The sequence below is a fragment of the Mya arenaria genome, chromosome 15 (genome assembly GCF_026914265.1).
Source record: "Mya arenaria isolate MELC-2E11 chromosome 15, ASM2691426v1".
In the NCBI taxonomy this organism is placed as follows: Eukaryota; Metazoa; Mollusca; class Bivalvia; order Myida; family Myidae; genus Mya; species Mya arenaria.
Window position 1 is genome coordinate 18,491,649 of NC_069136.1, and position 23,393 is coordinate 18,515,041.

Consider the following 23,393-nt stretch of genomic DNA (forward strand, 5'->3'; position numbering starts at 1 on the left):
AACAGTTTTAGACGTTGCTGGTGCGATTGATATTTTACACGACACTAAAACAAATGTAGACAAAATGTTTAACAAAACTCAAGACGAAATTAAGATGTTGGAACACGAGTTAAAAGAAAAAGAAAAAGAAGAATATATTTCAGATAATATCCCAAATCTGCGTGAAATGTTTCTTGCATTACACAAACTCAATTTAGACACAAATAAAACGTTTGCAGATGCGTCGGATGGATTAAAAAACTTAGATTCGTTACTTACAACGGTTAACGATATAATGAAAGAAGATGTTACCATTAATATAATTTCCATAGCTGATGTTAAAGCAACATTTCTTGATCTACAACAGGACATAAATCAAACGTCGGATGTGTTCCGATCAGCTCGAGAAAAGAAGAGGATGATAGACCCAAATATATTCTCTCCCTATGGACAATTCTTTTCTGAAAACGATACGATAGCAGATATAAAAAGCACATTCGAATGGGTCAATAAGACGTTAATTACAGTTTTAAAGTTATTTAATTCTTCGTCGACTGCATTTAAAGAAATAAAAGAACTTGCAAAAAAAGCTGGTAAGTTGCCGCTAGTCATCATTAAAGAAGTTGACAAACTTGTGTCATTGAGAGCACGCAAAAACGAAACAAGAAATGTGTACGAACAGGTACCGCCAAAAACTACATATCTAAATGATTCAAATATGAATATATTGGATAAAGTCTTACAATTAAATAAGACATTAAACATGATGCAAAGCAATTTTTCGCACGTTAAAGATAAAACATTACATTCAATGTTGGAAGCACTTCTTGTTGAACTTGATGTACAGGAAGCCAATGCGTCTAAGTTGAACTCATCGGTATCTGATATAAAGAAGGACTACAATGATCTCAATACTTATATGAACACTTCAACAAGATATATAAACAGCACCTCTTTCACACTTAATGATTTAGAGCAGAGAGTTTCATCAACAAACGACTCCCTTCTGGCAGCCTCAGAAATACTGCAACGTTTACATCCGCAAATGGACATAACGACTGTTAAAGCGAATAAAACATTGATTGATACAGACAACTTAATGATACAGACGCTTAGCCTTGAACAGAATTTTGTAAGACAGGAAAAGGACGAATTATTCCGAGAGAGTTTTCCAGGAAATCTTTATTCTACAATAGAAGGAAATCTACAAAAGGTTCTATCAACGAACGACATACAGTCAGACCAATTAAGGTTAATTAACAGTTCGTTTCGAAATCTTAATGATCGATTGGAGAACTATCACAATATTTTCTTAGATGACGAATTATCTCATATAGATAATCAAATTGACAACATAAGTGATCTTAACCATGAAATATTTAAAAAGTTGAAAGATTTGATATCCGTTCATGAATCTTATAAGAAATTTCTAAGTGCAACAGACGGCGGTTTCATCAGCGATAATGAAACAATAACGGCGATGAAGATGCGATATCAAAACGTACGTTCGGCAATGAAAACGTTGAAAAAAGACCTCGATGAAATTGAAGATACTCTTAGAGAGAGTAAGGATAAACTTCAAGGAACGAATTCCACCATGATTGATATTGACAACACATTGGACAGATTCGACCTCGTAAAAACTATCACTGATTCTTTGAAAGAGAAGGCAGACACAAACAAACTGTTTGTTAACAACTCCCTGGGTATGTTTGATGACATGAATGCGACGTTAACAGAATTGGAACGAAAAGTGGACAAACTGTTTAGTAGATTTACAAATACATCAAATATTGGCATTGGACGGCTGCGTGATGCAGCTGTAGAATTACGTAACGGTATGAGGCAAAACATAACGTTTTTACATAGCGTATTAAACAACGCTGATGACTTAGCAGCAGGAACTGACGAATTAATCTCAAATTACTCAGCATTTGTATATGGCGAACATAAACATACAAATGATATCAAGTCAAAATTGCAAAAGTTTAAATCTGTTAATGAAAGCGTGAGTAAAGATCTTGTTCAGTCCAATTCGTACAAGCCTACTATTGAAGATTCACAAACAAATTTAAATGCTGATATTGACAAGTTCCGTGAGACAATTGATAAACTTAGGCGAATGCTAATAGACCAAGAAAAATATGACTACTATGATAAATATTATCCTGGTGTATCTTACACTGATATAGGGAAGGAACTTCGAGATGTTGAATCATTGAATACCGAGCACAGTGACAACATGCAATTACTTACCAAGGAAACAGGAACGATGTTGGAGATCGTCGAAAACTCTACTTATATCGATATCAATTTGGATGATTTGTTGGAATTCATCCATGCGATGGAGAACACGAGTCTTACTGTTACTAAGGCCTTGAATGATTCCAACGACAACTATTTTAATACGTCATTGCTTATGAAAGCTCCAGACGGAGAGCTGGTAAGCGAAAATGAAACAATACACGCAATGAAAGATAGGTATAACATGGCTTCGGCAAACATCCGAGAAATAAATGACACACTGACCAAACAGAAACCGCTCCTCCAGGACAGTATCGAACGAGCAGCGTCATACGATTTATATTTGAAAAAGATACAGAATGAATCCAATTTGCATGATCGCTTACGAAATAATGTGCGTGTCATGGAAAACAAACTGGCCAATATATCAACTAACTCTTATAATACAGATATAGGTTTGACATCAACAAATCTAAGTCTACAAAATCTTAAAGATCGTATGAAAAGCATTCGAGATTTGTTTCATGATGTAAATGACAGCGGTTTACACAACGATGCAAAAAATATTGCAAAACAACTAGAAGAGTTAGAAAATACTCAAAACGAATTGGAAACATATCTTTATCCTTTATTTAACAACACAATGCAGCAGAAGTTCGAATATGAGACGTTAAAGGACATTTCCGAAATTAACGTGACATCACTAAAGTCACTTGCATTGAAAAATAAGTTAATGGATGAGAAAATGTTTTCCATAGATGAACAGCTTACCGACATAAACGCTCAAGTTACGAGTAAGAATGACAATTTAGCAAAACAAAAGGACACATTGGAAGAAATGAATGATACAGTAGAGAACCTCAAAGAACGTTTCCGACGACAGCAAATATATGAATATATCAAAGAAAACTTCCCCCAGGTCCTTCAAGAATATGAGCATCTGAATTATTCGATAGATTTGCTGAAAAAACACATCCCACTTTTAACAAAGTCTTACAAAGAGTTAAATCGGACAATGAAAAGTGTTTTGTCTAAAATACACAAATCGCCATATGTGTTTATAGATGTTGACAATGTTGAAAATAATGTTCAGCTTCATCACGAAAAATTAGATAAAACGATATCAAACATTGATAATCTAATGAAAAAGGTGGAAGAAATGGAGGATAGTTTATCAAGTAATGTACGTTCAAACGAAACTCTAAACGATATCAAAGCAAGATTTCAAAGCTACGGAGGAATTATCGACGGTCTTGCTGACGATATCTCTCGAACTGACAAAAGTCTTGAACCACTCGCAATGTTCTCCAATATAACCAACAAAGAAATGCGTAAGTACAAAGACGCATTAGATAAATACGCTGAACTAATTGTCAAGATGAAAGAGACGAACATCACAAAGGATGAAACAGCTGAAAACCTTGATACATTAAATTCTGGATACAAGGAGACCTCAGACTTATTGACATATCTCTCCGAAAATGTTACGTGGATGCATGAGCGTTTTAAACATTTAAACAATTCGTATCTCCTTTCTCAGATTAAAGACCTTGGTGACAACCTACAAAATAAATCAAATGAACTTAAATCCATAGAGGCATACCTTAAGGGATTAAACAACACTTTTAATTCATCATCAAATGATTTTGAACAAGTAAAGTCGATTTTGACTGAAGATATATTTAACAAATACAAACTTGATATGGTTAATAATAGAGCAGCTTATATGCTAGATGATGTCTCAAACAAATTAAGTAACATGACAGCGACAATGACAATCGATATTAATCCAGGTCTTAATAATGTAAACGACAGATTGAAAAACTTCTCGTCTGATATCGATATTTTAATGGATGCTTTGTTAGAACAAGAAAAGAAAAAGTATCTAAGAGAGAATCGCCCTCCGCTTACCTCCAAAAGAGATGATGTTAAAGGTCAATTAGATATTACTAAAATGTTCCTTTACGAAATTCAAGATAACCAGGAAATACTGGTCGAAAAAGTAGAAAAACTCAATGATCAAATGCAAGCCTTTCAAAATATACAAATACCATTGACAGAAATATACGACAATATCAGTAGTCTTTATAAAGGTATATCTGAAAATGAAAATGTTTTGAATAAAGCGTTCAAAACATTGGAAAATATAAATAAATCAGAACCTTTCACACAAAACAACTGGACAAGGTATTCAATTGACAGTATGAAAGAAACTTTTATGAATACGGCCAAAGAAATATCTGAATTGATGAAAAATACTTCCAACTTCAATACATCACTGACTAATACGAATGCAATCATACACTCCGAGAGGACAGATGCCGGTCATATCCAAGGCCTGGTGGATAAATTTGTTGATATGAAGAATTCTTCGGTAATTCGAGGATTAGATTTGGATTCTTTAGACACAAAACTTAAGGATACTGGAGCTTTACTAACTGGAGTTTATGAGAAATTTCAGTCAAGCAAAGAACGTCTCTTTAATCTGACTACTGCATATCAAGGAGTGACAAATGACGATATTACTAGTTATACTAAAGGTACAAGATCAATTCTGGAATACATATTGAGTATACAAATACCGCTTGCTAGAAAGTTATTTAATAACAGTCTTTTAGAAAATTATAATTTTGTAACAGACCGTTTTGAAGACGTGTTGCTGACACTTAACGATACGTATGATGACAAGGATACTTTTAAAAGTGCCTTGGAAGAAGTTGATGATAGTCTCCTCAATATCACACTAGAGACTGAAATGATGCTTGACAGCGATAATTTCTATCGCAAAAATGCGTTCGATCTGATAGATAATCTAAACAGGTCAGATGGTCTTTTAGATAAATTAGAGGCAGTGCTCAAGCAACAAAAAAACGAGATTTATTGCAATCGTCCGTTCCGAATCTCCAAACGTTGTGGAAAATTCTACAAAAGCAAATCAACCTATTATCAGATGATAACGCTTCCTTGAATACTACTTTATCTAATCTTGTCCCATTCCTTAAAAATATAAACGAGAAAGTAGGTAAAATGAAAAGTGTAAATATTTCTACAAATGCATTAGGTGATGATCTCCATAATGTATCGCAAACAATTAAACATGTATCGTTAAAGCTACTTAGTAGTAACAATACGTTACAAAATTTGCCTCTGTTTGATATTAACATAGAAAGTGTGAGCACCAATGATAGTTATTCCATTCAGTCAGTTGTTGAGCTGGTAAATGACATAAACGACACTTTAATAACAGTGCAAAAAGATTTGAATATGACAGACGGGATACTTTCTCAATCGCAAAGTACGTCAGATGATGTGCAGAAGGAGCTGGATGACCTTGACATGATAGTTTCGCGCTTCAAAAAGGTTGAAAGAAACCTTTATGAGCTGGAAAATGTTCAAAATATATTGACAGAGAACTCAACTTCTTTGTTTGATTTACTACTAATTTCTAAGGCCTCTGTTGACGCCAATAAGAAAAACCTCGATACTCTCAATACGATTTATAAGGACTTCGATTTCAACAGTTCCAAGACAGAGAACCTAATTGACAGAGCAAATGTAAAGGTCGGTGCTCTACTTGCACTTCTCAAAGTCACCGAAGACGAGTTGAATAAAACAAATGATGATCTGGATGGGATGCAATATCGTTTGTTTGAATTTAATGATAACAAAGAAATACTAAACAAAACTCTGGCCGAAATCAAACAGGAAATAATTGGTAAAAGACAATCTCATGAGCATGTCAACACCACTCTGCATGATATTCTGGGTGATATTCCTACACTTCAAATAACTCTGGCAAACATTAGTTCATTAGTGGATGAAATGAACACATCTTTAATAAACGAAAAAGACAAGTCTTTACTGAAAGACAAACAACTTCCAAAACTATTGGAGCGATATCAACAAATAGATTTAACCATTGATATGACAAATAAAACTTTGCAGAAAATGGCGAATGAAATTCAGGATTTGAAGAAACATGTAGACGAACTAAAACTTCGCATGGACACATACAGCACAATAAATATTTCTTCAACAGATATACAGAAGCAAATAAAACACCTTGAAGATCAACTAGCGATTATGAATGGCCATTACGGAAACACCGAAGAAGTTATAAACAAATTAAGGGACACAATTGATAAGCACAATGTTCTTGGAAAGAATATCTCAACGGAAAACGTGCAAGAACAATATGATGACTTCAACAAGACAATGAATATGGTCGGTGAAGTTTTGAAAAAGATTGAATACGAAAGCTATGTTATGGAAGATCATTTTAACTCGCTAAATGACACAATTCAAAAAACAAACTCCGCTCTAGATGATTTTAGTGACCAAGTACAAAGTTCAAATATCATCAAAGAAAGTATCGACGGGATTGGAGGACAGATACAGTTAAACAAAGATCAAGTTCAAAACATGAAGGAAGTTATTGACAATATGACAGATTCGTACAATGATATGCAACAAAAATATGAAAACGTTCTTGACACAGTTGCTACTAACAACACGATAGTAAGAAAGCTTATAAAAACAGCAGGAGAAAACGTCGGCAATATCGCTACCATTCTCAACTCCCTTGAGCAGCAATACAATGAAAGTGTAGAGCACTTTTTCAAAATGAACGGGACATTATTTGACAACGTTTCAGAATACTTTGATTTAAAAAGGATATTAAATCAAGTCCAATTAATGGAAGATAAATTACAAGAAACAATAACATCCCTTGAGAAAGGGATAGCTGGTACGTCAAAGGAATCGTCACAGTTGACAGATTCATTGTCTGACTTAGACAGTCTTGTCAATAGCTTAAATGACACATTGCACTTCGAGCAGCTTAAATACGACTTTTTGAGAAACAACTTCAAAACTTTAGATTCAAAACTGAAAGGCCTCTTGTCTCCAATTACAGATGCAAAGTCCAAAATAAGCGGAGTATCGGAAAATGTTCAAAACGTTTTAAAGTTTGTACACAATGTCTCTGACATGATGAACAAAATACCAAATATAAACATTCCTCTCAGTGATTTTTTAAAAAGTATTGATGTGTATACAACTAATGTAAATAACGCATCTGCGAAAACAAACGATATTGAGCGTGAGTACAAAGACTTAAGATTAAAATCTTTAGATTTAACTGATTCGACGAAAAACATCACAGAGATAAGGCATATATATTCAGAAATCAACACAACCCTTGATACTTTGCAAGAAGAGTTGGAAACAGTCAAAGATTCAATGAACGGAACAAATACAAATGCAACATCAATCGAGCAGCAGATGAAACTCTTAAATAGTTCTTTAGACGAGTTCAATGAGCTTGATCGCAAGATTGTAAACATTTCAGCGGACTTCAACAACAGTAGACAAAATATTAAGACACTTAAAGACCATATCGCAGTTTTAGACACATCAGCGGATGAATTACAACAATCATTGCAGAACATGAAAGCGCTGTATGATATTGTTGACGATGTAAGTCTTCAAAAAGAATTATTGGATCTGATTGAACAAATCAAAAACAATTCGGATTATATCCAAAATATCAGGACAGGCTTTAATAATGTCTCCGATATTTTGATTGGTGCAGAGACTGTTTTCAAAGATACAAATGCTAAATTGCATGGAAGCATTGATAAATTCGATACGCTGAATAGTGTAATTAATCATACTAGTGGTGCATTTAACTCTACCAGCCGTGTCATTGTTGACATCGACGAAACAACTTCTGGTCTGTTTCTAGGAGTAGATGGCATTGACACGACTCTCAAAAAAATACGAACCAAAATGTCTGAATTAAACAAAACTATGGAAGAAGAAAAGAAGAAACGGGAATTTATAAAAGAGATGTTTCCAAAAATAAAATCAAAGTTCCATTTGATCAGTGAACAATTGAACAATACCATTAAGGGACTGACCCAAGTTGATGGATTTGTACGCAAGTCTGAGAATACATTTGGAGATGTAAAAGGACGAATCGATATGTTGGATAGTATACAAATACCATTGAATGATGAAAAGGATGCCATAGAGACAATGCAATCTTCAGTTAATAAAAGCAAATCAGAAATAAACCATGTTACTGATATTCTCCATGCGTTGGACTTAGATCAACTAGCAGATACAACTGTAAGCTTTGATAAACTTGAGAGATTATATGAAAAGTTTAGAAACGAAACGAGAGAAGCAGGTGTACGGTTGCAAGTCGTAAACGATTCTACAGAAATCGTATCTAGGACCAACTCGCGGGTAGCCGATGTTCTTGTCGATGTCAATAATACATTAGATAATTTTGTTAAAATGGAAACTATTCTAGATTCTACATTAGATACAAGTTCACAGTTATCACAACAGATTGGTAAAACGAATAGATCAATAAACAATATGAATGACGAACTTGTAGAAATTGACTCCCTTTTGAAAGGTATTCTCAGTCAGTTCAGTCATATTCAGGATCCGAAACTATTGGCAACAAAGGAAGATCTTCAAAACATCATGGTGTCTCAAAGGGGTCAATTAGATTCATTGCTCACTTCAATTGGAGGAATTAACGCTGAAAATGCCGGAATCGTAAGCGATATTTCGCTTATGAACGATTCAATTTCTTCGACTAAACTGTTATTGAAAGAATTGAAAGAACACATACAAACTGTCAATTCCACCTCTTCTTCTGTTATGAATACTATTAATAAAACGGATGAGGCTCACATGGCATTGAACAGCACAGCTTCGCAAATGCCTCCAGAAATGAAACGACTAATGGACAATATCGTTGCGCTCCAAAAAAAGTATAAGAAAGAACAGGAAAAGCTTGATTTCATAGCAAAGAATAAACCAATATTGCAAGGCGATTTTACGGATTTAAAACCACTATTTGATGATGTCAATACAAACTTGAGTCATACGGACATTTCCCTTTCGAATCTTAAACAGAAGATACAGAGAGTTGATGAGCGACTAAACACATTTAAACCTTTAGAAATAACAACGGCTACTGAAATGAAATTATGGGATACTATGGACAACAGAAAAAAACAATTCCACGAAACGTTCACACTTTTGACAACGAAGTACAAGGCTATCGCAGAAAAGATCAATCAACTTGATGATAGAAATGGAACGATCGACGATATAAAGAAAACATTCAAATCGTTAAATGAATCTCTTAAAGCTATAGAGAAGCATCTGCAAGAACTTGAGCAAAACTTTACCAATATACACTTAGAGGAATCAAAGGTTGACGAAACACTCAATAATCTGAAAGAAACAATGAATTCCTTTGCAAAATTGCAGGAATCTTCAAGTAACGCTGGTGGGCGTCTTGAAACACTCAAGAGTACGATGGATTCGACAAGTGCAGGTCTTCAATCAACGAACGCTGGATTAAATAAAGTGAACAGCACGCTTGATAGAATGAAAAGTAATTACGCTGTTCTCAAAAACAAGACATGGGAAGGTAAACTTCCTCAATTCAAAACAAAACTTAATGCGGATAAGGGAGAAGTAAAGAAGACCCAAGATCAGCTTAATACATTGTCGGGTAAAGTAAATACAACAGAAGATGAATTCCAAAATGTATATCGTGGACTGACAAAGGCAACATATACAAGAGACAATGTTACTAAAAGTATAGAAAACATGTCAAAGACACTTTCTGGAGTGGATTCCAATTTAGCTCTTCTTCCTAAAGAACTAAATAGTATAAAAGCAGATAATGATAATCAGAAGAAAAAAGTTGTCGAATTCCAACAAGACATCAATAATCTTGACGAAAAACTAAAAGATGAACTGCAAAAGTTTCAATTTGTCAACCAACATTTGGACCCAATAAAAGAAAAACACTCTAAAACTAACGTAAATTTCTTCGCGAATAAACCTAACATGGAAGAAATGGGTGCTAAATTGGATGAACTATTTAGAATCATAAATAAAATCAAAAACAAGCTGATTGACTTTGGTCTTACGGACACAGATAGCTCAGTGAAAGCATGGGATGTTAAGATCATTAAACTAAACAACACCGTTAACAGTATCATTGACAACAATAAATTGTCCGAAGAAAAACTAAACGAACTCAAAAGGATTCTATGGGATACAAAGCCACTATATCGAACAGAAGAACCTCTGGCAGAATTAGAAAAAAGATTTGAAGGTTACAACAAGACTTTGGACGCAATTGCTGCGGCGGCTCATACAATTAAGATCAAGTTAAATGACCTCGGAAATGAAGCTGAGAGGGTGATTGGCGAGCTGGTGGAGAGGGATATGGTGTTAACCACTACACCCGCCACAACAACACCCTCAGGACCCCCAGACTGTAAGTGAACATTTTCTTTTCAATTCTTTATTTTGTTGATAAGTATTTACATATGCGGTAGTGTTTTAAGACTTGACAGTATTTATTCAACAGAAGGATATCTCTTTCGGAGGTTTTATGCAATTGTTTCGATTGGTTTACAATAACTTAACTTAGTGTTGCCTTTTGAGATTTCTTGGGCGAATGTTGGAGAGATGTCACAGATTGTTTTTGACACAGGTATTTTTTTAATGTGTATAACTAACTTTTATATTCATTCAAACAAAGGGTTGATTGTTGAGAGTTCAAGGTCTGGTTTGTGAAGTGCTCGGTGGGAGAGCTATTAGAATTTTATTTATACTAACTTATTGTTAAACCAATCGACACACAGTGTGACTATGCAGTGTTTTGTCGTGACTCTGTAGAGTTCGGTAAGAAGAAATATAGCAGTTTTGTTTATTCTTACTATTGGCACGCAGGGTTGACTGAATAATTCCGGTACGGGCTCCAATGGCCGGGTCAACGTGTTCGTGCAGTGTTCGATTGAAGTCATGTCGGAAAATAGCTCATTTAGCTCATGTATCTTGTTATCACATAACCAACTTTAAATAAAGATTCTTCTATCTTGTATCAAATGTCACAATTTTAAATCTTTTACCAATCGTCAACATAGCTGACTGTGGAGAGTGCGTTTACTATTATTCGGCCGGGATAGATCCTTCGTGTAGCGTTTGGTTGACGAAATGTCACAGTTTTGTTAATATTTACAATTATTTACCAATCGTCACGCAGGGTTGACAGTTAAGAGTTCCGGGACTGGCACAATCGGTCGGGACAGCGGGTTCGTGCGTTGCACGGTGGGTGACATGACACAGTGGGAAATGATGAAGATCACCCGCTTACAACCCGACGGACGGGAAGTCCCGATCGCTGCATGGAAGCAGGGTTTCGGTGAGGAAAATCAATGTAGTCTAGCTATGTAGTCTGTACATTTATTTAAAACTGAACTTAACGTATATATGGTTCTAACGAACCTGATTTGAATATCAGATAATTATACGATTTTGTGTTTCTGTATATTTTGGCGACTTTATGTTATACCAGTTATAGTTTCATCTTGTCTGAACTAACTAACTTCTTGTTCTGTCTATCTTTCACTGTTTAAAATACAAAAATACAAAATGTGGGTGTTTCAATTTCGGTCTCAACTCGGAATGATCTAACTGTAGATTTGTTTGGAGCCACGCGTACAGTGTACATTTGAAATTTATTTCGAAATAGCGATATTTCGGATTAACATTTTTTTTAATGAAAGCGTTCGCGAATTATAGATAACGAAAAATATTTAGTTGTGAAGATTGCAATGTCGGCTACACGTTACCAATACATTAGGTTTGAGTTAACTTTTGTATACATGTTTGTTGAATTATTGTTTAATAAATGGCAAATACTTTGTTATTAAAACAGCATTAAACATTTAAAACACAACGACAGCACATCCCTTTTATAACCGATCCAGATGTCCTCCCGGTTGGTTACCGTATATAGTTGTGTGTTTTTTTTTCATTCTAAAGCTACAACTGGGCATTCCATAGAGAGTTAACCTTTCAAAGTGCGTTTCATTCTCGTCGCTTTATTTTGCAAATGTCTTTCAACTTAGCACTGATTATGTCATTAAGTGTATAGTATTTTATTGGGTTTATACATGCTTTTAAGGTTGATTGCCTTTAACAAAAGTGTGTTAAAATCATTATTACCGTTACCATACGCCTTGCAAACAGGTGCTAGGAAGGCTGTTCGGGACCGGCGCGTTGTGGTTCGAAAGACTACGGACGCAGTTGGCGGGAGCCTGGACGTGCAGATCAAGTCGCTTCAGTGCGAAGACGAGGGCACTTACCACTGCACCATCGACACATACAGGTGTGTGACAAAACAGCCGATACGACTGAGTGTGTATCTAAATTTGAATTATGGGCAAGGCCAGTTTATTTCTTAGATTTCAGAATAGTTCAGACTTTGGCATTCATGTTTGGCGAACAAAGTAGCACGTGAAACCCTGTTAAAGGGGGATAACTCATTTTCGTAAAAGCATGGTTCAAAATGATGTGTTTTTTATTAGTAAATTTTCTTCTGGAATGTGTTGACAAAACTCAAGCGAAAGTTGAAATTCTTAATGATTATAGCCTAGTTCTTAAAGATCATATCTACCATTTCATTTGCTTTATATGTAGGTTGTATTTTGAGTGTTATGTTGATGGAAAATGATTAAAAAAAATCAAATCATGATAAATTACCTGAAACGTGACGTTTATATATTTATTTAATATGAGGTATGTTAATCATTTATATGTTGATAATGTTAACTTACGATGCACTTTGTACAAGTCTGAAAGAAACGCATCTGTCTGTCTGTCTGTCTGTCTGGTAATTTAAATATTAATATGTTTTTTATTGTTTTCAGTATGTGGCCTGTAGAAGCACAGATAAACGTCATAAGTAAGTATAAATAAATAAAATATATATTGTTTATGGAACTAAAAAGCAAAGATGCCGTTCACCCACTCACTCACTTTCATTCATTATTCATACATCATGATGTATTAGTTCAGTCATTCATCTACCCGATCGACTAATTAAGTTATCAATCAAATCAATCAATCCACCTATCCCCAACAGCACCCCCGGAAGACAGTCTGCGCCCCGAGTTCCCTACGGAAGTATTCGAGGATAAGGTGGCCAACTTCTCGTGCACGGGCAAGCCCGGTTACCCGGGTGGAAGGATCGTGTGGAAACTTAAACACCTGAAGGATAAGGACTTCAAGCCATTCGATTTCTACAGGTATGTCAATCATACATTGACGGCATTTTAGTGATAGTTATATATTTTCCGGTATGTGGTTTAAAGAGATTTATCAAAGAAATAAAATTGATATGTCATTGTTTCAAACAGTGAAAATATCAATTTGATAGTTTTCACTGTTTGAACTTTTAGCCCGTTCTCACGTCCAGATCAAACATCAGCGCGCACAGGGCTGGGACACAATTTTAACTTCATCATTTCCAAAATGACGTTACGTTCATATACAATTTGGCGCTCTTTTCTGAAAAAACTACAATTAAATGTCATTTAATATCCTTTTTAGACATATAATAAAAACGAAAAGGTGTTTGTTTCATTGAACAATTGCACAAAAAAATTACCTCGTGAACACCAAAAGTAATTATTTCATTCGCTCTCCGCCACTTGTGAAATATAGCTGTTGGCCCCTCACTCGGTAAAATATAGATCCATCTTACACAGATTTGTTTATCCTTTAGTTATTGCATGCACCCACGTCCCGAGTAATTGCGATCACAGGTCCGGTGTAGCCTATTCTTTCAAACCTACCGTGATTATCTAGCTGAACATATCAAAATGTCGTTGTGATTTTGTAGCTCCTTTCTTACTCTACAAAACCAGCTATATTTACTGGTTAAATTTCTGATATGAGACTATATGCATAAGCGAGTACAATGAAAACTTTCTGGAATATGGTACAACTATCCTTGTCTAGCTTTGGTTCACATGGAAGGCATCTAACGCCCACGATTGGTATATGAACAATCAGCATGGGCACAGCACGTGAGGTATAATTATGCTAAATTAAAGGGTTGGTACCAATACAACGTTGCAGTCAATTTATGTACAACGTTTTTGGCTAACTGTATCAGATTTGGCTTAGGTGTATTTGTTGTTTTCTTGAAAGAGAAAAACAATTTTAAAAACATCAACAGGAAATATGAGATCATCTTCTCAATCTTTTCTAAACGATTTGCTAGTGAATTTGCCAAAGCTCTTCAAAGAATGCTTAGGTCTTATATTAATCACAAATCTACTAGAATTCATTAAATTTCGGTTGTGTATTTTTCAGCGGTCGCTCTATGTTGTAATATATCACGCCTCCAACGTAAATGCCGCAACGCCATTGGTCCAGGACTGGTCACGCAGTGACCGCATATCTTTTCATATTGGGTCATCCACCCAACCATATCGGGTGTTGTATTATATCAGTAAAAATATACCAGGCAAATTAGATCGTATACAAAACACTCATTTTATTTGCCGTCTGCTTGAATTCCAGTGCCCGCTCCAAGGTGGAGGACCGTGACTGCATCCGGACGGAGACAAACACTGTAGAATATCCCTTTGACATGTCGTGGAACGATACCAAGGTCCGCTGTTACATCGAGGGGACGGACTACTTCGGGGAGGGAGTAGTCAGGCTCCTGCCTTGTGAGTTAACCTTGACATGAGCTGGTATTCAATATTGATCTTACCCTTATCCTAACATGTGGATATGCCTCAGTGGTTCCATTCTGCCTATTGATCAGCTAAATATACAGGCCAATCAAAACACTTAGTTTCTAATCTTAATTCAAGCTCTATCTAAGTTGTTTATTGAATACGGCCCCTGGGCTGGTATTCAATACTAGTATTAATTGGATCTAAGAACGATCTAGCTATAAATTTGATAACTCGGTACTTATAGCTGACAAATTGAGTGAATGATGTCCATATCAAATTGTTGTTTATGTTTAGCGTCAACCATCAGTAAAAAAACTCCCTACCCTGAAAAAACGAATCCCCGAAAAAAAAACGAATACTAAATGAGTGACAGCTGTATTGTTATTTCGGAACATCTCTGCCATTTTACATCAAAAATAACCTCGGATAGGCGGTTTACAATGTCAGAAATATTTACCTATAACTACGCTGCAAGTAAATCGCGTAGTAAATTGGATTAAGCAGATCAACTTAATTACTTTACTCTTGGGAATCTTAATTATTTATGCAATAATACACTTCACTTGCAATCAATTTAACTTAGTAGTACAAAAAACAGTCAAAACATTACAATTAATTAATACTATTATTTAAAGTTTACGAACTACTTCTACTGATGAACCGGCTTATATCCGATAAATGTTTTCGATGGAAAATGGCCGAGGTGTTCCAAATGCGGATCAATAATATTAATTTTAATTTGATTTGCTGTTGACCTGAAATTCTTGATCTTACGATATGTTTTTTGTACGCTCGCTAATAAGACTACCTCAATGTAAATATTGGGCCGATTGTTCAGAAATTTGTTAAACTTAACATCGTTGTTAACTTCATCGTTGTTAACTTCATCGTTGTTAACTTTTAACTCGTCAAGCTCTGAAAGTTTAATGGATACACTTGTGATCTGCTGTATCTCTAACAAAATTGAGACAACTGTTCCGGCTGTACTTGTTTATAATTAAATATGTAGAGGGTTCACAAATAGTTCACCTTTGAAAGTTAACAACCATGTCGTTAATCACGTTGTTAACTCAGCCCATTGTAACATTTTTTTCAAACCTTAAACATTACGAATAACAATCTTCATGATATTTATCCTTATGCATTTGTTTGTGTTTGTTCCAGACGATATTTGCAACAAAGTGCGATACCAAGGGACCATTTCCCATCCGTACACGCCCCACAAGTACATCGTGTGTGGGAAGGCACTGAACATCATGGAATGCCCTGGGAACACGTGCTATGACCACACAGAGGAGAACTGCGTCACGTGCAAGGGCGGAGGTAACGATATTTTAAGCTTTGTGGTTGTTTTAATCTAATATTAAGTCCGTGATTAACTCCCTTACTAACAAATATACATTGGACAGTTGCTTTGTTCTTTAGATAAACGCGATTTAAAAAAAAAATCTAGTACATGGGGAAGCAATAACAAATTCCTTCGTTCTCGCTAACAAATGAATTGGGCATTTTCTGTGTAATAAAATTAAACACGGATGCAAGAGGTTTTGGGGTAAGCAGTAATTTATATCGTCCATAAATGCATTATTTAGTAAGTAGTTAAAGGTCTATCACTCAAAATTAAGTTTGTAATTCATGGCTATAAATTGATTTTAAATACAAGTATCACTTCAAGGGATGAACAGAAACTCTAAGTTTAACAAAGTATAAACGTAAATTTCTTGGTAGGAAATCTAAATATTTTTCATTATCAAAAGCATGGTGGTAAAAACAAGCTTTTGAGAAAGCAATAAAAGTTCGCCCATTATCATAAAATGCGAAATTAATTTGACACTTGATGTTCCATGCTATAATTTGCGCCAGAAACCAAGAATTGCCATAAACCGATTCTTGTAATTATGGTAATTATGGCAATATTTAGAGTAAGTATTGAAATAGACATTGTCCAAATGCAACGAATGCTTTTTCTTAATTACAAAATTTGCATTGTGAACTAATATATCATAATAACTTTATTAACTATTTTAAGTATAAACGACATATTGTGTCAGATTTTAAGCTAAATTAAAAAAAACGGATTAAAACTATTGATTTTTTTCCGCGAGTTATGAGTTTATCAGCCCCGTGGAATAAATTGTTTATGGAAAAAATAAGTAAAATGTATTCATGAAAATGAATTTAAACAATGTCGACCCTTATTTGGTTGTTGTTGTTTTTCTGCTGGGTGTTGTGTGTCTGTCAGCCTAGTGGTAAACTTCTTTTATGGAAAATATAAGAAAAACAATGAATTCATTACCATGCACTAAAACTCAACATTTCAATATGTTTAGTGTACACACTCAGTTATTCTATTTTAAAATAGTTTGCAAGAATAAATCTTTCATAATACCAACGTGTGTGAGCGTCAAAAAACGTTGGCAAACGTAAATAATTGTCGTTGTTTTGGGCAGTATTTTGAGTTCATTTACCTCATTGTATTAATTTGTTCGTGGCAATAAGTACAGTGTCATTTAACTCATTGTCATATAAGTCAAAACCCGCTATGTCGAATACATTGGAGTTTCGGGAAACACTTCGAGATAGCCAACCTTCGATATAACCGAAATACAAAAATGTGTACTAATATGTATGCAAAAAGCTACAGAAACATGCTCAGTAGCAAAAGGTTTAAACATAAACCCGGTTTAGTGGCAATGGGCAAACGCCAAAGACATAGAACACAAAATCACAAACAAGAAACATAGAACAGCGCAAAACTCTACAAACAGCAAACCGAAAACAAAATCGAAAAAAAACGTCGACATTACATGAACATTGAGATATCAGAGTTCGAAATAATGATTCCCGACTGTACATTAAAATTGAAATGAAAACTGTACTCACATTTTTATTGCTTACACGATATTTGAAAAGAAAAACTGCAAAATGTATTGGTTAAGTTTGTTAGTATGTACTCATAAAGATAATATGGTTTGATGCAACACATCACATACTAACAACCTTTTACTTATTAGAGGTTAACATGTTCTTGTGTAAACAACCCAATAACTCTGTTTAAATAAATGTCGCTTTACCTGGTTTCATTCAATGACAGATGACTGCTCATTTAGTGAAATATATGTATTTGTAAACGTGAGAAATATTGCCTTTTCATTCGACAAAAGAAATTGTTGACCACTTATAAGCGTTTCCTATTATTTTTTTAGTTATCACTCAATATGCTCTAGAAAATATGTTCGTTAAAGCATTGATGTTTTATTTAAGATAATGCACAAGAGAATGCGCTTTTAAAAAAGATAAAAACAATATCTCAGTTGAATCCCGTTGGCTTGAATTCGCTTGGCTTGATTTCCTCGATGGCTCGAACTGGATGTAAAGGACCGATTTCTTTCTACTGAATTTAAGCATTCCCGCTTGGCTCGAATTACCCGAGACTCGAGGTATTTTCAATGGTTCATGGGAGGTCGAGCGAACGGGGCTCGACTGTACGATAATTTGAATCTCGTATGCTGTAATGTGGAAAAATGAGACATGAATTGATTATTTTCACGAAGTTTGGGCAAGGGTCCGTGTTACAAAAGCATCTTAACATATAATAACTTGAGAGTTAATTTTTGCTTCGTTATATTTCTTAAAAAATCTCATTCTTTAAAATTGAGTTTTCATTTTTGAAAAAAAAATAGTGTGCATGTTTTAATTACATAAATATAAATTAAGCATGTGATAACACGTTCTATCTGTGAAATAAAACAGTTAAGGAAATTTATATTACAGTAAATCAGCAGTCTGCCGTTTTTAATTATAATCATATGAAATGGCAGTTATAAACAGTGACCGGCCCACTTAGTAGGTAGTTTTCACAATAATATTATTTGAAATTCTACGAACTACATCTACCGGCATTTATCCGAAATTATATTCGATGTAAAATGGCCAAGGATTTCCGAATCGCCGAATCTAACCAACTTTAATTTGATAAATGCATATTAACTAACACTCTTATATTCGTATGACTAACAAGTACAAATGTGTTAAATGCACTGTGAGCACTTCAGTATGATAAAACGTTTAGGTTGATCTGTGAAAACTTAACATGTCTTAAAAAAAGAGATTTGTATGATTTATTTTCTCATTAAAATATTAAAGTAGGTCATGTTGAACTGGACCAAATGTAACAATCAACTCCAGAAGGAACCATATATCATAGTATGTCTTAAATGACACAACGCCGTCCGATTTACAGAAATTGTGTTGATTTGTTGCAAAATATTTTTGCCAAGTTATAAGAAATACAAGAATTCTTTTGACAATTATAGCCTTTCACACTACATAGTGTCAGTGGTGACTCTTGTTAAATTATGACGGTAATTTGTTCCGACACCTTAGTCACAAAATACGTCTCGAAATTTTTTGACCAGCTTCAAGTTCTATGATATATTTGCGTCCCAACTGGTGTTAAACTCGTTTGTTATAGGGGGTTTTATGATAATAAATAAAGTTATTACAAATTCTTTGACTTTTGACCAGAATATGCAATACTAGATTTATATCTGCATTATTTGTTGGTACATTAATGTTGTAATGCAAGTTCTCATATCTATCAACTTCATAACTACGTCTGAGCTTTGATATCCTTTTCATTTCTTTTTTTTAAAAGCTGCACTTTTACAGATTAACAGTTTTGACATTTATTTATTTACTTTTAATCAGAGCCAGCTGATTTAGGCATCGATCATTTTAATTCAGACACGTAAGATAACTCACAATGAAACAGATTTATATGAACTGTCGAAATTTTCAATTTTTCTTAAAGCGTTAGTAACGCTTTTAGTCATTAAATAGTATCGCTTTTAGTCATAAAACATCATTTTTCGAAAGTAAATATGAACACTGAGATCTGCTCGTTTGTCATCAGTCTTATATTACTGGTTTCCAAACATTTACACAAAACAATGGCTCATTTCAACACAAAAAAGTAGTCAAGTCAATCGATATGTGAGAGTGCATCTTTAAAGATACATCCATATGGTTATAAAATGATTTGTAACTGGATGAAAATGGTTCGGCCCAGAGTGGTCTTGTGTTTAAGGTGTCCGCCTTTCACCCCAGCAGGGGCACTCACTGATGGCCAACTATGGATTTCAAACCCAGAAAACGACCTAAAGAGCGTTTAGCAGACTTCACAATCGAGCTCAAATAAATTAATATATCAAAGAAAAAATATAAGTAGTACTGTCTTTTGACCCGGGTGGTTGCATGCGACTAGAGGTTTTTTTTTGAAGATCTGCAAAGTCAACGAGAGAGTAAAATCAAAACGCATTTTAATGACGCACTACTTCGTTTCATGACGTCATTTTAACACCGCGCAATGATACTTGTTATGATGTGACGTAAGCAGAGTGATATAAGCCACATTGCACCAGAGTGGAATACAGACTATCGTTTTTTGCAATATATATCGCTTGCAGATTCATGATGCAAATACAATCATTTTTTTGAGGATATTCTCCTTTACAAAACTTACAGATGATAAAAATGAACTACAGAATGAAATGTTCTACGCAATAGGTTGCTTTTTTTGCAAATTCAGGGACGTCAAAATTATTTCCTGACTTCCTTGTTCCATCGGGCGGAAGTGTCGACCCTTAGTACGGAAGGGCCCTTATATCCTCCTTATATCCATGGATACTATAAAAAGAGATATGTTATTCAGTTGGTTGCTATAATTGCAAATTTATTGACTTCAAAATCATTTTCTTACTTCCTCGTTTCAGCGGGCAGAGGTGGCGACCCGTGCCAAGGGCAGTCCCTGTTCTCCTACGTGGCGCATGAAACGGACTGCAAGAAGTTTTACATATGTATGGGACCAAACAAAAGTGTTAAGAAGTGCGCCAAGGGATACTTCGCGCCAAATGTCCCCGGAAACTGCGTCATGACGTATGCGAAGTCGAGCTGTGGTCTGAAACGAGGCTAAGTAGGTGTGATACCATTAGGAGAAAGTTTTCTTGGTGAATACCTGTGTTTTCTTCAGATGAACTTTCAAAAGTCCACAGTAACCTCCGCTGTCTCTAAAAACACTCTTGTAGGAGTGACACGTTTTCAAAATACGTGTGGTCAGCTTCGTATATAAAGTCGGCGCGGTCGGAAATGGAACTATTAGCACCTCCTATTGAAGATCATTTTAGGTATTGTGCCATTCAAACTTTCAGTGCTCATCTATGAATCTTCTGTCGGCAAGCTCGGAAGTGTAATTCCCACCTCCTAGTGAAGATCATCTTGTGACAGTCAAACTATTAATGATCATCTTCGACTCTTCCATTGGCAAGTTCGGAAGTAGAACTATTCCCATCTCCTAGTGAAGATCATCTTGGGTATCGGGACAGTTCATTGTGCATTTTGCTGGTCCAATTAGGTTGGAAATGGGGACAAGTAGTGTCTTTTCTCATTAATTCATTATAAAACACAGTACTCGTATTCCTATCAAACAGAAGTTTCAGGCTCTGAGCTATTTGTGATTGTGTTTCTCACCAAACAAAGCTGAGAATTTACCAAATATATGGGACGCGCAAATGGCAAGAATTGTAACATTTCTTTTTCTTGGCACTCAGTTTTACGCATTTCGTTAACGCTTTACCAAATCACAAGTGTGTGTAATCTTATATATATAAGAATTATAAACAAATCAATTCAAGAGACCTTTCGGCGTTCAGCGTCCGTAGTGTAATCAAATCTTGTTCGATGGTAAATTATGCCATGGAAAAGACCATGTTTCTTTGTCACATTTCAACCACCAGGCAGCTGGGTATCACTCGATTGTTAACACATAAACTGACCCTTATGTGTGCAATGTGTCTATGTCAGTGAGTTTTTCATATGCTTTTATTTTTTTACTAATTGCTCGTAGTATTTTACAATGTTTACATATCTACCTATGTACATATTCATTCGTTGTTTCGTTTGCATCTGTCTTCAGTTATGTAGTTAAAAAGCTAGTGCTTTAATAGCAAAGCACTGAAAGGTAAAGTGATTTCGGTGTAAATGCATATTAGTATAAAACTTATATTAGTGTATGGTTGGCGTGAAACATAAAAGAGCACAGTGTTGTAATAAACTTTAATGTAAAACAAGTTGATGATACAGAAAACTTCGGTGTGAAGAACATCGGTGTAAAGAATATCGATGTAAAGAATATCGGTGTAAAGAATATCGGTGTAAAGAATATCGGTGTAAAGAATATCGATGTAAAGAATATCGGTGTAAAGAATATCGATGTAAAGAATATCGGTGTAAAGAATATCGATGTAAAGAATATCGATGTAAAGAATATCGGTGTAAACAATATCGATGTAAAGAATATTGATGTAAAGAATATCGGTGTAAACAATATCGATGTAAAGAATATCGATGTAATGCGCTTTAACGTAAAGCGCATTTGTGTAAAGTACATTGGTGTAAAGAGTAATGTGTAAAGCGCATAGGGTTAAACTCATTAGTGTAATCTGCGTGCATGATTTGAAGCGCAGTTGTGCGAAGTGCGTTATTGTTTAGTACATTTGTGTACAGCACAGTCGTGCGAGACTGAAACAGTCGATGAATGACTTTCCCCTGGAACGAGATTTAGAAGACTTCGTTCTGTAATATAGTTGTGAACTATTTATAGCTACATAATATTATTTATTTAAATTGCTTTATATGTCTGAATCAGTATTTCATGCAATGTTATTTAAACTGTGTTTGTGTGTTAAGTTATATGTCATTTTCATGATTTAGTTTGATTTCTATTTGTACATATTTTTAGTTTTGTAATCGATATGTTGGTTTTAAAAATAAAGTGTTTTTAAACCGTGTTTGTTCTTGAAATGAGATTTATGTTATGATGCTTTATGCTATGCTTTCCGGTGGAGTTGTATCAGTGGAATAAATTGTTTTATTCTGTTTCAAACAGTGCAAGTATCACTTCGATATATTTCAAACTTTTGTCATTCTAGCCCGCTCTCAATTCCAAATCAAACTTCTTCGCGCACAGGGCTGGGACACAGTTTCAACGACGCTCATTCCGAAATGTTGTTATGTTCGCTTTTAATTTGGCGCGCATTCCTGAAAAAAACACACAAAAAAATCCACTTTATTAACAAAATTCTGAACAACCGGCCCACTGCCTACCGAATAATTGTAAATATGGAGCTTGGTTATACTTCACAGAAAATAGAGGAAAATTGTTTGCTTTAGTGTATGATCGTTATACTCATCGAGTGAGCACCAAAGGCTATTAAATGCCTAAAAGGAAACAAGTCGACAAGTCAAAAAAAGATCGCATTATATATCACTTTATATCACATCAAATCTATATATTTTCCGCATCGCGCGATCTTGGTCGTAGGATAGTATTATTACAAATAAATAATCGCTATGAATCGAACGTTTTTTTCAATGTTCAATTTTGAACATTGTTTTCTTAACGCTTTATGACAACTATTTTACTTAGTTTTATATAGCAACCACCGCCTTCTTCCCGCCTAATTTTGACTTTGTGTTCGGACTCCTACCTCTGCCAATGGAATCAGCGAAATCACTGCGCCGTCCAGC

At 34.9% G+C, this 23,393-nt stretch overlaps 2 protein-coding genes across 2 annotated transcripts in view; both read left to right on the forward strand.

Moving 5' to 3' along the window:
* LOC128219172 (uncharacterized) overlaps positions 1-5,177 on the forward strand; it is a 44,269-nt gene extending 39,092 nt beyond the window's left edge. The window contains exons 10-12 of the mRNA XM_052926987.1: positions 1,403-3,776; positions 4,863-5,043; positions 5,174-5,177. Of these exons, the coding sequence (XP_052782947.1) occupies positions 1,403-3,776; positions 4,863-5,043; positions 5,174-5,177 (2,559 nt within the window). The remainder of the gene's footprint in view (positions 1-1,402; positions 3,777-4,862; positions 5,044-5,173) is intronic.
* Positions 5,178-5,250: 73 nt separating this feature from the next.
* On the forward strand, positions 5,251-22,641 carry LOC128219878 (extracellular matrix-binding protein ebh-like). Its single transcript, XM_052928015.1, has 8 exons — positions 5,251-10,543; positions 11,315-11,473; positions 12,304-12,442; positions 12,984-13,018; positions 13,199-13,361; positions 14,644-14,795; positions 15,972-16,130; positions 20,582-22,641. The coding sequence occupies exons 1-8, from the start codon at positions 5,251-5,253 to the stop codon at positions 20,779-20,781; spliced, it is 6,300 nt and encodes a 2,099-aa protein (XP_052783975.1). The 3' UTR covers positions 20,782-22,641.
* The last annotated feature ends 752 nt before the right edge of the window (positions 22,642-23,393 follow it).